At 38.1% G+C, this 16,120-nt stretch overlaps 1 protein-coding gene across 1 annotated transcript in view; it reads right to left on the bottom strand.

Moving 5' to 3' along the window:
- Window positions 1-11,460, bottom strand: part of CTNNA1 (catenin (cadherin-associated protein), alpha 1, 102kDa) — a 124,769-nt gene extending 113,309 nt beyond the window's left edge. The window contains exons 1-2 of the mRNA XM_008586775.1: window positions 11,293-11,460; window positions 10,616-10,735 (exon numbers count right to left, since the gene is read on the bottom strand). Of these exons, the coding sequence (XP_008584997.1) occupies window positions 10,616-10,735; window positions 11,293-11,451 (279 nt within the window). The 5' untranslated portion in view covers window positions 11,452-11,460. The remainder of the gene's footprint in view (window positions 1-10,615; window positions 10,736-11,292) is intronic.
- Between the last annotated feature and the right edge of the window lie 4,660 nt (window positions 11,461-16,120).

Below are 16,120 nucleotides of genomic sequence, written 5' to 3'. Positions count from 1 at the left end.
GGGCCGGCCCGGTGGTGCACTGCTACAGTGCGCCGCTTGGGAGCGCGGCGGCGCTCCGCCGAGGGTTCGGATCCCACATACAGACCGGTTCCCGCTCACTGGCTGAGCAAGGGGCGGGTGCAGCACCGAGGGTTGCGATCCTGTTGCTGGTCCCGGTCCGGTACGGGCGCGACACTGAGGGTTGCGGTCCGTTGCCGGACACGAAAAAAGACAAAAGAAAAAAAAATTAAAAAATAAAAAAACCTCTAGTATTCTGTTAAGAGATGATACCATTCCTCCCCGACAAAGCCACTATGTGAGGTATAACTGCCACAGTAAGAATAAACCCTTCCTCTGTCTCCCCTTCCCTCCCAACTCTACTTAAATTAAGTTTTCCCAGTGAGATCTGGTCATGAGTAAGCTACAGGTATACAAAGTCAAACATCAACACCCCAGGACAGCAGCTATTGGCTTCCCTCCAACTTCTCCACTTAATACAATTAATTCCCATACAGGTAAATGTCTGTGCAAATATTGTGGCTTTAATTTTTCTTTCTAGGGACAATGTTGTTATTAATTTCAACTTAAACGCCAATTTTTTCCTACCAATTTGCCCTTTTCCAATAAGTATGCATTTCTTCCTTCCCCTTCCAAAGAATCCTCAGTTTTAAAAGTGAACATGCAATACCTTAAGTTCATTATTAACTTATATTTTAGCTGATCATCTTTCTTACCAGATTAGGTTATTATAGGATTTCTCTGGTCAAAACGAATACACAATGCTTTTTGGCCAAAAGAAATGACGAATAGCCATAGAATTTTAATAGAGTCATACAGCCACAATGGGCCTTAGATCATTTAATACAACCCTCTCATTTTATGAATGAAGAACCTGTGGCCCTAAGAAGTTAAGTGGTTTCTGATAGATATTATTCAACTTAAGGCAAATTGTGACTCTTACTGCCTTGAAAGAGACAAATATCTAATATGTAGTTTCAAAATTAGGCAGGCAATAAAACTAGTAAATTGTTAAGACACATCATAAGAGTTTATTATAAAGTAATTTAATGTTTAAAGCTCCAGGGTAAAAATTCAGTCCTAATACCATGGTCTTTGGGCTTAACACTGCCTTCATGCTTTATGAAAAGTCTTAAATCAGTCACGTGTGTCAGCAAGGATCAGTAAGTCAAGCCAAAGTAAAGGTGTGAGACAAAAAAAGAAAGAATAGATAAAGGCAAGGAGAAGCTGTTAAGAACAAAATACACTTCATTGTATTGATTCTATACTTCAAGACATTCCTACTTATGAAAGGATGCTGGTCTCCTAAAACAGAATTTTCCCTTTCTTTAATTTAAAAAATTTTTTGCCCCAATAGTTGGTTTAAAAAAAAATAAAACTCTTTAAAAAAAAAACTTAAGCTGCTGCCATCTACTGGAAGCCATGAGGCATTTTGGGTAGGAATTAATACAAAACCCACCAAAAAATTAACATTTAGAGTTGTGTACACACATAGTATATACATAGGACAGATTTAGGGCATCATCTGTAAAAGGTAATTATATGGTATTACGCTAAGAAAAAACTTTAATGTTAAATGTGCCTTAGCTTGATTAAGTTTTTTATTAATCCAATTTAGTCACTGAGAAGTATATCTGGACAGACAAGTAAGATTAAGATGATGGCACTTCTTTTTTTTTTTTTTCTTTCTTTTCCTTTTTGTCTTTTTTTCATGTCCGGCAAAGGACTGCAACCCTCAGTGTCGCGCCCGTACCGGACAGGACCGGCAATGGGGATCGCAACCCTCGGTGCTGCGCCCGCCCCTCACTCAGCCAGTGAGCGGGAACCGGTCTGTATGTGGGATCCGAACCCTCGGGCGGGAGCGCCGCCGCACTTCCCAAGCGGCACACTATCCAGTGCACCACCGGGCCGGCCCCTGCCTAGCATCTTGATTGCAACTATATATGGTTGTACATACCTATTCCAACCAAAATAGAAAGATCATAGAGACACATTTAAGCAGAGCAAAACTTATCATGAGAATTAATTTTTTAAGTTACACAAGTTCATTACAAGAATTTTGTGAAATTTGGTACAGGATACCATAGGTGTGTATAAAGTATGCAAACCAACAAGGTGAGAGTAGGCAGGCTATTCTCATGAGTACACAACTCCTCTCCACCTGAAGACCACATTAGGACACAGAACCATACTTTCCTTAGAATTCACAGGTCATTAAGCTTATAAAGTTGAGGTTCATGTGCACCATGATTTCAATCCATGAGTACAATACTCTGTATAGATGTGGTCTTACGTAAAACTGTCCTTTTTCAATTTCCTCTACTCCATAACTACAATCCACACTTAAAAGAATTTGAGGTTCCTGGTATCCTTTCCACTAATTTTTGCATCTACTTGGTAGATTGAGTAGATACGCTAAGTGACAAATAAGTGATATCAACAATAAGCAAGATGGGAAGCAGGTTTTTCTGGTATCCCACTGTTACTTAAATTACTCATATCTTTAGTGAATGTGATTTACTACCACAAAAGAGCAATATAGGTGATAACTCTAACTGACCACCAGCTCTATTCCAACTCTATGTGTAATCATAGAGTTTTGATGTTAATGTCACCAACTGAATTCTAGAGTACAAATTTAAACATTTGAAAAATAAGTATTACATGTAAACAGTAAAAGAAAATTGACAGACTTAGAAAGCCAAAGTCAATTTTTCAATTAAAAATTTGACTTAGCTACTCAGTGGTTCACCTTCCTAGATGAGTTCCTAATTAAGCATTAGAGACACTAAACCAGCTTCTTTTTTCTGAACTGTCATCTAAGTATGTATTTTAAGTGTGCATCTTTATTCTAACTTTGTACAATATGACGGCTTACTTTTCCTACTAGAGTTCTTTTCTCATTTGGAATCTGAATTTGAATGTAATAGCTCACATCACTCCAAATGCCCTGTAGCACAGTACACTAGGCTAAACATTCAGAAACAGGACCCTGTGGATTTAGAAAATCAGTGATCATTTCAAGACTCAAGCTATGACAAGGGGCTGTAACTAACTGTTATGCTTAAACAGGTCATGCATATATGCTGTGTGGCGTTTTCTAAAGGTGTTGCCCTAACCACAATCTCAGGGACTCTAATTTAAGTGTTCTAGGGAGGCATTTGCCTTTAAGCACTTACACGGTCATCTGTTTTATAAAATGCTTTGCAATCAGCTTTGGAATTCCTCCTAAGTATCTATAACCAAGATCAGCATAGTCTCTTATAAAGGTTACCAAAGACAATAGTGGTGACCTAAAGTTAACAGATGTCAGAATTACTATTCAACACCTGACTTTCCTAAGTCACTGCCTGGACTGGTATGATAAATTTCTCCTTTCCCAAATACTACATTAGGCTAAATATTCAGAAACAGGACCCTGTGAATTTAGAGAACTGGTGATCATGTCAAGACTCAAGCCCTTTGTCAAGTTATAACTTGACAAGGGGCTAGGGCTAATCATTATGCTTAAATAGGTGGTATACATGTTCCATGTGGCATTTTCTAAATGTCTTACCCTCACCATAATGTATCTCTGACAGACTCCTATCTACCATGAGAAATGTAGTTTTTCTTTTCTTTTTAAAAAAGAGCTTTATTGAGATATAATTCACACAGCATAAAAGTTCACCTATTTTGAGTACACAACTCTTTGTTTCTTTAGGATAAATTCTAAAAAGAATTGCTGGGCCAAAGGTTATGAACATTTTAAAGGTTTTTGATACATACTGACAAATTGTCCTCTTAGTTGTACATAATTATATTCTCACAGTAGAGTATGAGTCTCATTTTCTTTTTTTTTTTTTTTTGCTAAAAAGGGAAATTATTTAATATAAATGCATACATTAATTTTAAAAAGACCTCAAATCAACAATCACCTTTGCACCTTAAGAAACTAGGAAATCAAAAACTAAGCACAAACCTAGCAAAGGGAGTAAATAGTAAAAATTAGAGCATAGCTAAAAGTAATAGAAAATAGGAAAACAAGAGAATAATCGATGAAACCAAAAGTTGGTACTTAGATGAGATCCACGAAATTGATAAAACTTTACCTTGATGGACTAAGAAGAAAGAGAGAAAACTCAAATAACTAAAATCAGAAATGAAAGAGGGGTCATTACAACCAATTTACAGATATCAAAAGGGTTATAAGAGAATACTATGAATAATTGTTGGTCAATAAATTAGATCATCTAGATGAAATGAATAAATTCCTAGAAACATGCCACCTACCAAGACTGAATTATGAAAAAACAGAGTTTGAGCAAAACTATAGCTAGTAAGATAAGTGATTATTGTTTTTTGGATTCCTGATGCAGGACTCCCTTGAGGATTTCTTGCAGGGCTGGGCATGTGCTGGTGAATTCCCGCAGTTTTTGTTTGTCTGAAAAATATACTATTTCTCCATTTCTGAAGGATGGCCTTGCTGGGTATAGTATTCTTGGCTGGTAGTTTTGTTCTTTTACTATTTTGAATATATCATCCCATTTTCTTTCAGCCTGTAGAGTTTCTGTTGAAAAGTCTGCTGTTAGTCTGATAGGGGCTTCCTTACAGGTGACGATACTTTTCTCTTGCTTCTTTTAAGATTCTCTCTTTGTCTTCAAGCTTTGCCAGCTTGACTATACTGTGTCTTGGAAAGGATCTTTTTGGGCTGAATCTGTTTGGGGATCTTTGAACCTCCCCAATCTGAAGGTTCATATCTCTCCCTATACCTGGGAAGTTTTCCATTGTTATTTCACTGAATACATTCAATGCCTTTTCCTTTATCCTCCCCTTCTGCTACACCCATGATTAGAATGTTTATGTGCTAGGGCCGGCCCTTGGCTCACTTGGGAGAGTGTGGTGCTGATAACACCAAGGCCAAGGGTTCGGATCCCTATATAGGGATGGCTGGTTAGTTCACTTGGGAGAGCGTGGTGCTGACAACACCAAGTCAAGGGTTGAGATCCCCTTACCTGTCATCCTTTTTTTTTTTTTAAAGAAAAAAGAAAGAATGTTTATGTGCTCAAGATTGTCTGCTATCTCTCTTATTAGATTTTCTTCATTTTTTAAAATTCTTTTTTCCTTTTTTTGGCCTGCCTGGGTTATTTCAAGAAGACTATCTTCAAGGTCAGAAATTCTTTCTTCTGCTTGTTCTAGCCTGCTGCTTAAGCTCTCAGTTGTGTTTTATTTCATTGAGTGAACCTTTCAGTTCCATGAGTTCTGCTACATTCTTTAAGGTATTATTAACCTCTTTGTAAATTTACTCCTTCATATCCTAGACTTTTTTTTTTTCATTTCACTATGTTGAATAACTGAGTCTTCTTGTATCTCAGTGAGTTTCCTTACAATTGCTGCTTGGAATTCTGTTTCAGTCATTTCAAGGGTTTCCTGCTCTACAGGGTCTGGTATTTGAGAATTACTGCATTGTTTTGGTGGTGTCATATTTCTTTTGGTTTGTATTTCTAGTTTCTCTGTGTTGATGTCTGGTCATCTGGCAGAGCAGTTGCTTCTTCTATTACTCTGAAGTGGGCTTTGAGGAGAGAGATGTCCTCTCCTTTTTCTGGTCTCCACTGGTGACTCTCCTTGTATCAATGCAGTCAAGTGTCTGGCAGGCTCCCTGCACGGCAGCTGTGGCACTGAGCCACTTTTGCAACAACAGTGGCCGTGGTGGGCCACCTGTGTGGAAGTGGTGTTTTTAGAGTCCTCCTTGCCTGCTTCAGGCAGAAGGGGCTACCCTCGCCTCCTGCCCTGTATTTTGATACCATCATTTATCCCAACTGCTAAAGAGTTTTTTTCTCTCTTTAGAACTGTTTTTGCCTTAGCTCAAAGAAATCAATTTTGATAAGATAAAAAAATGGATACTATCATAGCACAGCCCTGTTTATTGTAATAAGAATAACGATCAATCAAAAATATTCTTTTCAAGATATATAGTGCTGGTAAGTAATCCTGACTACTCAAAATAGTGAACTATTATGTAATGTAATAGATTACTTAAGAAATTAGAGTCCCTTGGTCCACTTTAGTCCTCATGATTCCCAACTTCACCAATATAATTATGGTTCAAGTAGACTCAGGAGTAGCCAAACAGAAAACATAAAGAAGAAATAACTGTTTTCAATGTAATTTGAAGTGTCCATTCCATGCAGTGACCAAGAAACAGAAGCTAATTTCTAAACAATCTATAACACTATCTCTACCCAAGAGCTGGAAATTCAAGTGAAAGTTTCCTCTCATTTCCCTTTTAATAATATGAAATGTAGCCATAAATACATTTGAATAGATATCTTCTCTTGGATTCAAATGACTATATTTTTTAAATGGTCCCTTGGTCAAACAACCCAATCAGTCCAGACTATTTACAGATAAAACATTGACAGTACCATTACCAACGCATTATGAAAGTCAGAGTTCACACACTAGGTAAGAAGTAAGAAGCATCAAGTTCTAACCAAATATCTCAACAAGCTCTCTGTACATGGGAATTTAAACATCAAAGCATTCCATCTCTAGCATGTTGAGGAGCTAGACTTGACAATGTGAGCCAGACTTGACAATCCTCACAGGAATCAGGATTGTTGCTGGCTCATCATTGCCTCTGCCATCACTTTTACCCTTACAGTCAAAGAGGAGCCTGCAGACTAATGGAAATGTTACTCTTCTAATCAGCAAATATTCTAGCCCAAGAAAGTAACAGATTAGAGCCACGTTTAGAATCCCATTCTAGGATGGATGTGCAATACAGCAAAGTAGATTATACACTCATTTGTTAAACAAATATTTATTAAATATTACTGTATCCAAGCAATATTCTAGGTCTTAGTGATTATAGGAGCAATTAAAACAGATAAAATCCCTGTCCTCTGGAGCCAAACAGCCTAGGTTCAAATCCTGGCTTTGATAACTAGATGAATGACCTTACCAGATTTTTTAACCTCTCTGTGCTACAGTTCCTTCATCTATAAATATTAATGTGTGACCAATTATAGTATCCTTATACTATTTTGTGAAGACTAACAGTGTTTGACACAGTAAACACCTTATTACAGTTACCCATCATTATTTTCAGCAACATCATCACCACACCATATCCCAGAAAAACTTTAAATAGGTAAATCCCACAAAGCCTGCAGACCTTATAATGTTTTCCTTAATGAGTGGCTGCTGCTTAAATTATATAAGGGAGGCTAAGGGAGCCAGTACACGCATCACACCTAAATATTGCTCTTGAGAAAATACTCCCTTTTCTCAACTAGGGTTGCCACAAAGATGAAAGCCTCAAAGAGGAGGCAAATTATTACATAACATGCCTGGGGGAAGAAAGAAAAAGTCAAAGGTGAAAATAGCCCAACAGAAGTATAAGCATACTGCAGTGAAGGAATCCTACATAAAATACAAACATGACCAGTTACTGAAGGAGGTCAGTGGGCAGTACCCAAAAGGGAAAATAAAGTTTTCACCAGGCTGAAACCTTAGGATGAAATGAGTAGAAGTTTAATTCCCAAGAAAAGCACTAGTTTTCAGGCCCAGATCCTATAAATGGCCATTTTGTGAACAGTGGGTACACAGGAGCACACAACCAGCCCACTCAATGAATTTTCTTGTAGGAGGCTAAGGCTAAAGGGTAAATAAAGAAGGAGGCCTAAGGAAAACTATAAATGACCATAACATAATACACAGTCAAGAAAACAGGAACATGCATCTCTTGAGATCTTGAGTACTATAAATGACCATAACATAATACACAGTCAAGAAAACAGGAACATGCATCTCTTGAGATCACTCAAGATCTCAAGAGAAAAAAGACAGTAAAATCAAATTGAGTAATTCAAAGATGGTTTAGGGACCATGTTACAAAGGTATGAGCAAAGTGCAGAGAAACCATAAAGCTATCAGGGGACTTACATCTGAAGGGACAAGGGAGGGAGTAGGTACCAGAACCCAGGAAGCACGGTGTGTGAGAGTGCTGCCCAATAGCATTTATGACGTTTAGCTACCCAGGGCAAACAGCAAGGAGGGAGCCTAGGAATAACACACCAAACTCACTCTCCTACCTCCGCTGACCTCCTGCTGATGTTCCCACTTGCCAAACCCAAACAGGAGCCAGAGGACAAAGGAGTCTATGGTTGCTGTCTAGATAGGACAGTTTCCTAGGGCAAAGAATAGGGTGAACAAGGGTAGAAAACAGATATAGAGAGGCAAATACGAGTAGAAGATTATCCAGCATGTATATAATAACACCAAGGTTTTGGGGACATTTTATTTTGAAAATGTTTGATATTTACTACTACTTTTTGTTTTTCTATCAGGGATTATGTACTAGGAACTTTTAATGTATTCACGGCACACAGAATTAAACTCAGGCAGCATTACTCTCCAATTAAGTTTCTCTAAGAGCATATAAAATTCTTGACTGTTACTGTGTTTTACCTAAAGAACATCATCTATTTACGCATATAAAATTCTTGACTGTTACTGTGTTTTACCTAAAGAACATCATCTATTTACGCATATAAAATTCTTGACTGTTACTGTGTTTTACCTAAAGAACATCATCTATTTACTTATTCCACCATTTTGCAAACATGAACAATAGTAGGTGTCAGTCTAAATGCTCTTACTTTACTAAATAATAGTAAATCTTCATAAATGTGATCAGACTAGGTTTTTTTTTTTTCCTTTTTGTCTTTTTTCGTGACCGGCAACGGGATCGCAACCCTCGGTGTTGCGCCCGCACCTCGCTCAGCCAGTGAGTGGGAACCGGTCTGTATGTGGGATCCGAACCCTCGGCGGGAGCGCCACCGGGCCAGCCCCAGATTAGGTTTTAAGACAGCAGGACTATTTGACAAATTTTCAAAAAAAATACAACATAATATTTATTTCACTTATTCAAATAAGAATTTAAATTAAGAACATTAAGTTAAATAAATTGTGAACATAATTTGGCCAGCTTACCATATTTACAGAATTACCATTCTATTAAACAAGTTCCTCACAGAATGGATCAGCCCCAGCAAAAAGAAAAAACAATACTTGTAATTTATGTGATAGAGACTAAGCCAACAGAAGAATAAATGATAAAAGCACACTGAGCCTATGCTAACTAAATTACTCAGGCAGTATACCAATCTAGCTATATAATCGTACATAATATTAAGCACTGAAAATGTAAAACCAGGATCTCATATATAGAGTTAGTCTGATCACATCTTATGACTTGAAATATAAGCAATAAACTACTATTCACCAATTGCCCACTGAGGAAGGCCTTCTTTCTGCCTGGCACAATACTAAATACTGCACATACATTACTTAATTGAATCCCTCTCAACCCTTTAACATAGATTTTATACTAATGAAAATATAACCAAATGATTAAGAAGACTTCAAAGCTGAGGCTGTTATATATTAGACATTTACAGTAATGACGACCATCTTCCCTTAATGAAAAAAGTCTATAGAAGTCATACTGTGTCTATCTGCATCCATTCCCCACTCCCACCCCGACCCCATTTCTTCCTGCCTGTCAGAACTCTTGATGGGTGTTCCTCCTATCTCCAGGAAGGCTACTCCTATCTCACTCTTGCAATAAATGAAGAATAGGCAGGTTGCACAATTTAGATTTAAGGCAAGTGTGCTAGGGACTTCAAGATTGTTTGCTTATAAAGAGAGACACATAAGAAGCAGTCCTTTCTTTCTCACTGGACATACTGACGTGTCCAAATGGCATGCCTAGAGCTTCTGCAGCCATCCGGTGACAGGCACACTGAACATGGCAGTGCTGAACATCAACAACAACCTGGATCCCAATGATAATGCAAAGCCCTTAAATTTAACAACCCTAAAGTCATTTAACCTAACCTGGAAGTTCTAGTTAGTAAAAAAATAAATTCCCCATTGTTCAAGCAGTTTTGGGAGCTGGTTTTTGTGTGAACAGCACAAAGTATCCAATATCCTAAAGTTATCCTATTGGCTAACAATAATAATGCATCCTTTCAGGACTTGTTTTAAAATACGACATAAAGGCATAGGCTTCATAGGGACTACGGAAGGTGTAAGCAGCTGGACGGCAATGTGTGCTTCTTCCCTGCAGAATACACACCTGAAACACACAGCATCCAACAGGAAAGGTTTCAAAGCACCCCAACAGTGAAAATACCAAAGGGCTATCAGAGCTTGGAAAAATAAGAACAATGATCCACATGCCACACAATGGAAATTACTACTAATGATTAATAAGAAAGTAACAAAACATGGTATGGGGAGGGGAAGGGGGGTTTGAGGGGATGGGTGGAGATACTTTCTGATATAGAGATAAAAATTCCAATATGTTTTAACTGGTTTAGGTTTTCTAAAAATCTGAATTAAATTCCACTGCTAATTCAGGTTAATCCTGAATGCTACAAAGGCCTACCACCCCTCCAGATACTACCTTCACCACAAATTGGCAAGTTTTTTAGAACAAAATTTTCACAATAATTAAAATAGCATAACATGAATTCAACATAATTAGAGCTTTATTAACAGTATAATACTAAAACTATAACTTAGTTTAAATGTATATTGGAGGAAGGCAGTGGTACCTTCATGATTATACCTGTTGTCTTTTGGCTGCCATAATGTTCAGCTTATCCACTTCAGGTTTCAGGGCTTTATACTGTACTCCTAAGTCCTGTTCATTGCCAGCATTCCTCAGTTTCAAGATACCATCTTCCACCTATAAAACATGACCCCCCAAAAACAAAAATTCAGAACAAGTCTGTAGATAAAAAAATGTACATATATGGTGTCCTAGAATATTTTATTCCTTTTAATAGCTACTCAGAAAGCAATCCAAACTTAATTCTCTTGAGTTTGCATGGCCCTCAAACACTTGAGCAGCTATTACATGGGAGCTTTACAGGAGATGAGAAAGACACTATTATATTGGTCTCTATCTAAAAGTATACAATTAAATGCATCTTGGTTTCTCAAATCCAGAATTCTATTAGTAAAAGGAAATATTTCATCACTACTACAAAAAGGAAAAACAATACCTTTGCTTACAAGTTCTTCACCAGAACCAAGAAAACAAACATGTATTCCACTATGAGCCAGTATCATGTATACTTGGAAAAGAGGAGTAAGTGGAAATTAAACAAAAACATCTCTGGTCCATTTAGATAAACCAAGTTCAAAACCAAGCTAAATACTAAGGAATGCTGAACCAAGTATGGCCATCAGCAGCCTCACTGTGATAGAGAGAACAAATTACAGACATAGACCTATACTTACAACTTTCAGCTGAACAAGTAATTTGTAGACATCTGCCATGTCAGCCAAAATAAGCAGCCGGGTAACAGCAGAGAGCAAGGCTCGAGCTGCCCGAACCATGTTGCCTCGCTTCACAGAAGAGCAGGGATCATCTGCAAACTCTCCTGCAGCACTCTTCATCAAATCACCTGTTTTACAGAATGAAAAAGCAAACTCAGCAGGAATGAACTCAAAAAATCAACCTGCATTTTAAAAAATACAAGGAGTTCAAACTTTGTATATTTCATACACAGATTTAGTTTAAGGGTTTTCATTTTTTTTTCCTTTTTGTCTTTTTTCGTGACCGGCCACAGGATCGCAACCCTCAGTGTCGCGCCCGTACCGGACCGGGACCGGCCACAGGATCGCAACCCTCAGTGTTGCGCCCGCACCTCGCTCAGCCAGTGAGCGGCCGGTCTGTATGTGGGATCCGAACCCTTGGCGGGAGCGCCGTCGCACTCCCAAGCGGCGCACTGTAGCAGTGCGCCACCGGGCCGGCCCAAGGGTTTTCATTTTTATTGTTTGCTTTTCTTTTGTTTTATAGCTGTCACTTAAAAAAGCACCCTCACATATTGCTGGTGAAAGCAAAGTATCTGGAAAGTGACTTGGCACTATATACCAAGAGGCTTAAAAACACTTCTTCCCTTTGATCTAATAATACTCCAAAAAGGAGCATTATGTGTAACCTTAAAATAAAAAAAAATCCATGTGGCGCACTCGGTTGAGTGCGGCGCTCCCACCGAGGTTTCAGATCCCATATAGAGACCAGTCCGCTCACTGGCTGAGCGCGGTGCAGGCGCGACACCGAGGGTTGCAATCCCGTTGCCGGTCGTGGTACGGGTGTGACACCGAGGGTTGCGATCCCGTTACCGGTCATGAAAAGAGACAAAAAGGAAGAAAAAAAAAATCCAAAATGTGAATTGGAGAAAATATGGATCTAATGCAATCTACCCTCACATCCATAGAATGATACAGAAATATGGCAACCATGCTTTAGGACCACCACACTTCTTTAAGTATCCCAACTATCCAATGGGTACAGCCTTAATGAAGACTCACCAGTATGTGAACAGAGTTCAGCCACTGACTCTTTCAGTTCCATCATAGTAAAACACTGCCAACAGTTCAAAAGCTCAACAATAAGCATCTAGTTAAGTAAGTGATGGTGTAGCCTACAATTGATTGTTTTATGCAAATGCCAGCATATATGAAAAAATGTTAAGGCTTATGATGAAATCTTAAGCAGAAAAAAGAAGAAATTATAAATGCATGTAATTTGTGTTTTAAGGCAGGCAGTTTAGCTCAGTTGGTTACAGTGCAGTGTTATAACACTAAGGTAAAGTGTTCAGATCCTCATATAGGCCAGCTGCTCAATCAATCAATTTTAAAAATTAAAAAGAGAAAAGATTAGAGTCAAAAGGCAAATAATAGTTATTACTAGTTTACAATCTGCCTTTCTGCACTATTCTGTACTTGTAAAAACAGTTTCTATAATGAACAGGTACTATTATTTGTAATAAAAAATTAAGCTAAAAACATATAAAATAGATTTTACTAGAGTTATTAGGAATATCCAGTTTATACAATGCTGAGTTCAAGAATTTATTTATACATTTCCTGGAAACTTGTGCAACTTTTATTTTTTGTCACTCTTTTCTATTAATAATCATTTAGGGTGTCTATCGTCCCTCTTATTAAGGCTATGGGAATATAGTGAGGAAAGCTATTACCTCAGGAAAGCATTTGTCAGGAAAGCCTTGTAGATAGAGACACTTGCCTTAATCAACATTAATACTATCTTAAACAATATTAATATTAAACAAGAGAAAGTAAGCAAGTGATATATTAGCCTTATAAGTAGAATTTCACCTACTTATTGAGCACTTACTACAACAAACAAATCCACTGCCAGGGACACAAAACTGAACGATGTCATCCCTGCCTTCAAATGTCTTATAATCCAGAAAAGAAGGATGGGACCATGCAGAAATTATGGGGCCTTTTAACATACAAGCTCTAAGAAAAGCACAAAGTATCATGGAATTTCAAAAGAAGAAGCACGAACAGCCAGTTTGGAGGAAGAATTGAAATACCAGCAACAGCTTTATGGAAGGCACAGTGCTCTGAGACTAACCCATCCCTTAAAGGACAGGAAGAATTTGGGGAGTGGAGTTAACGGAGTTACCACTTCAAGTAGAAGGAACAGCAACATAATAATGTCCAACATTTATTAAATGTCTACTCCATGGCACTATACGTATTTTATTTAATTCTATCAGCCACCTACAAAATAGGTCACATTAGCCATTCTTTACAAATGAGACAACTAAAGCTTATAAAGGTTAACTAATTTAATCCCTGTCACCTAGCTAGTAAATGGTACAGCAGGATTTGTAAGCTAATACTTATACTTTTAGAAGCACTTATCAAGCTGAGGTATACAGTATAAATTCTCTAGTATGAGAAGTGAGGAACATGTACAGAAGTAGCAGAAGATGTGAGAAGAAAGGCCATGGACAAACAATTCAATGAAGAATCCTAGAGCCAGAAGGAAGTCAAAGTCATAGGTACAGAGGATTAACCTAAAAAAAAAGGTACATACAATAACCTGACCAGAAAGATGGGCCGGAAAGCTACAATAAGAGCCCAGGAAAAGAGTAGTAGTAAATCACAAAGGCAGGGGTCAAAAAATCTAATAACCTTTGATTATAAAGAGTAAGGGAGAAGAAAACACCAAAGATGACTTAAAGAAAACCAAGGTCAAGGGTTTGGTTTTCTGTACTGGCCAGTGGACAAAAAAAAAAAAGGTGTCAAGTCAAGGTAGGGCTGTCCTGAGAGGGAGAAGGCCAGAGCTGTAAACTGAGAGCACAAAAACTGGGAAAGATTAAAAAAAAAAAAAAAAAGGGGTCAAGTCAAGGGAGGGCTGTCCTGAGAGGGAGAAGGCCAGAGCCGTAAACTGAGAGCACAAAAACTGGGAAAGATTAAAAAAAAAAAAAAAAAGGGGTCAAGTCAAGGGAGGGCTGTCCTGAGAGGGAGAAGGCCAGAGCCGTAAACTGAGAGCACAAAAACTGGGAAAGATTAAAAAAAAAAAAAAAAAAAAAAAGGTGTGAACCCTTGAGACTGTGAATTTAGGAGTAAGGGGAGGAAGATTCTGCAACAAGAGAAACAAAGAGAACCATGATGATGCAATGTCAAAAACAAAAAGACAAGACTTTCTAAGAAAAAAACTGGTCAGCAAATTAAAACATATAGATCAATGAACTAGAATTGAGAATCCAGAAATACAGTCAACTGATTTTTAACAAACATGCCAAGACCATTCAATGAGTAAAAACAGTCTTTTCAACAAATGGTGCTGGGACAATTGCAATGTGCAAAAGAGCTAAGTGACACCCCTACCTCACACCATATACTTACAAAATGGATCAAAAACCTAAATGTAAGGTTTAGATCCATTTTATATTTTAAAAGTAAAATTATACAACACTTAAAAGAAAACATTGATGTAAGTCTTCGTGACCTTTCATTAGGCAATGGTTTCTTAGCTATTACACCAAAAGCACAAACAGAAGAAAAAATTGGACATCAAAATTTTAAATTTTTGTGCTTCAAAAGACACTATCAACAAAGTGAAAAGACAACCCATGAATGGAAGAAAATTTCTGCAAACCATATATCTGATAAGGATATAGTATCCAGGATATACGAGGGGTCTTCAAAAACTTTGAGGGGGTCTTCAAAAGCTTCATGAAAAGGGCCAGCCCATGGCTCACTCAAGAGAGTGTGGTGCTGATAACACCAAAGCCACAGGTTCAGATCCCTATATAGGGATGGCCAGTTAGCTCACTTGGGAGAGTGTGGTGCTGGCAACACCAAGTCAAGGGTTAAGATCCCCTTACTGGTCTTTTTTTTTTTAAAGCTTCATGAAAAAATTTGTATTACTTTTTAGTTCCATTTTTCCATGAAATTTCTGAAGTACCCTCGTATGAAGAACTTTTACTACTCAACAATAAACAACAATAAAAAGACTAATAGGGCCAACCCGGTGGCGCACTGCTACAGTGTGCCGCTTGGGAGCGCGGCGGCACTCCCGCCGAGGGTTCGGATCCCACATACAGACCGGTTCCCACTCACTGGCTGAGCAAGGCGCGGGAGCAACGCCGAGGGCTGCGATCCCGTTGCCGGTCCTGGTCACTGAGGGTTGCGATCCGTTGCCGGTCACGAAAAAAGACAAAAAGGTAAAAAAAAAAAAAAAAAAAAAAAACTACAAATAGAACTTCCACACAATCCAGCAATCTTGCTGCTGGGTATATACCAAAAGGAATGGAAATCCATCATGTTGAAGAGATACCTGTACTTCCATGTTTACTACAGCTCTATTTACAATAGCCAAGAGTTGGAACCAACCTAAATGTCCACGAACGGACAACTAGATAAGGAAAATGTGGTATAAATACACAATGGAACACTATTCTGCCATAAATAAGAATGAAATTCTGCCATCCACAAGAACATACGTGAACTCAGAGAAACTCATGTGAAGTGAAATAAGCCAGGTACAGAAAGCGAAATACTGAAGGTCCTCACTCATAAGTGGGAGCTAAAAATAAACAAATGAATGAATGAATAAATAAATAAAACAGAAAGATACAATAATTACAATAATCTGTTGAACTTTCAAAAGGAGAGAAAAGAACTGAGGCCACTGGACGTAGGAAAAGGGGAGGGATTGGGGAGAAATTGATAAAGGGCCACGGAAAGTGATTACGTCCTGTAATACTGAATGTACTAATTATCCTGATTTGAGCAT

This window comes from Galeopterus variegatus, unplaced genomic scaffold (genome assembly GCF_000696425.1).
Source record: "Galeopterus variegatus unplaced genomic scaffold, G_variegatus-3.0.2 Scaffold4114, whole genome shotgun sequence".
In the NCBI taxonomy this organism is placed as follows: Eukaryota; Metazoa; Chordata; class Mammalia; order Dermoptera; family Cynocephalidae; genus Galeopterus; species Galeopterus variegatus.
This window is presented reverse-complemented; position numbering and strand designations above follow the sequence as displayed.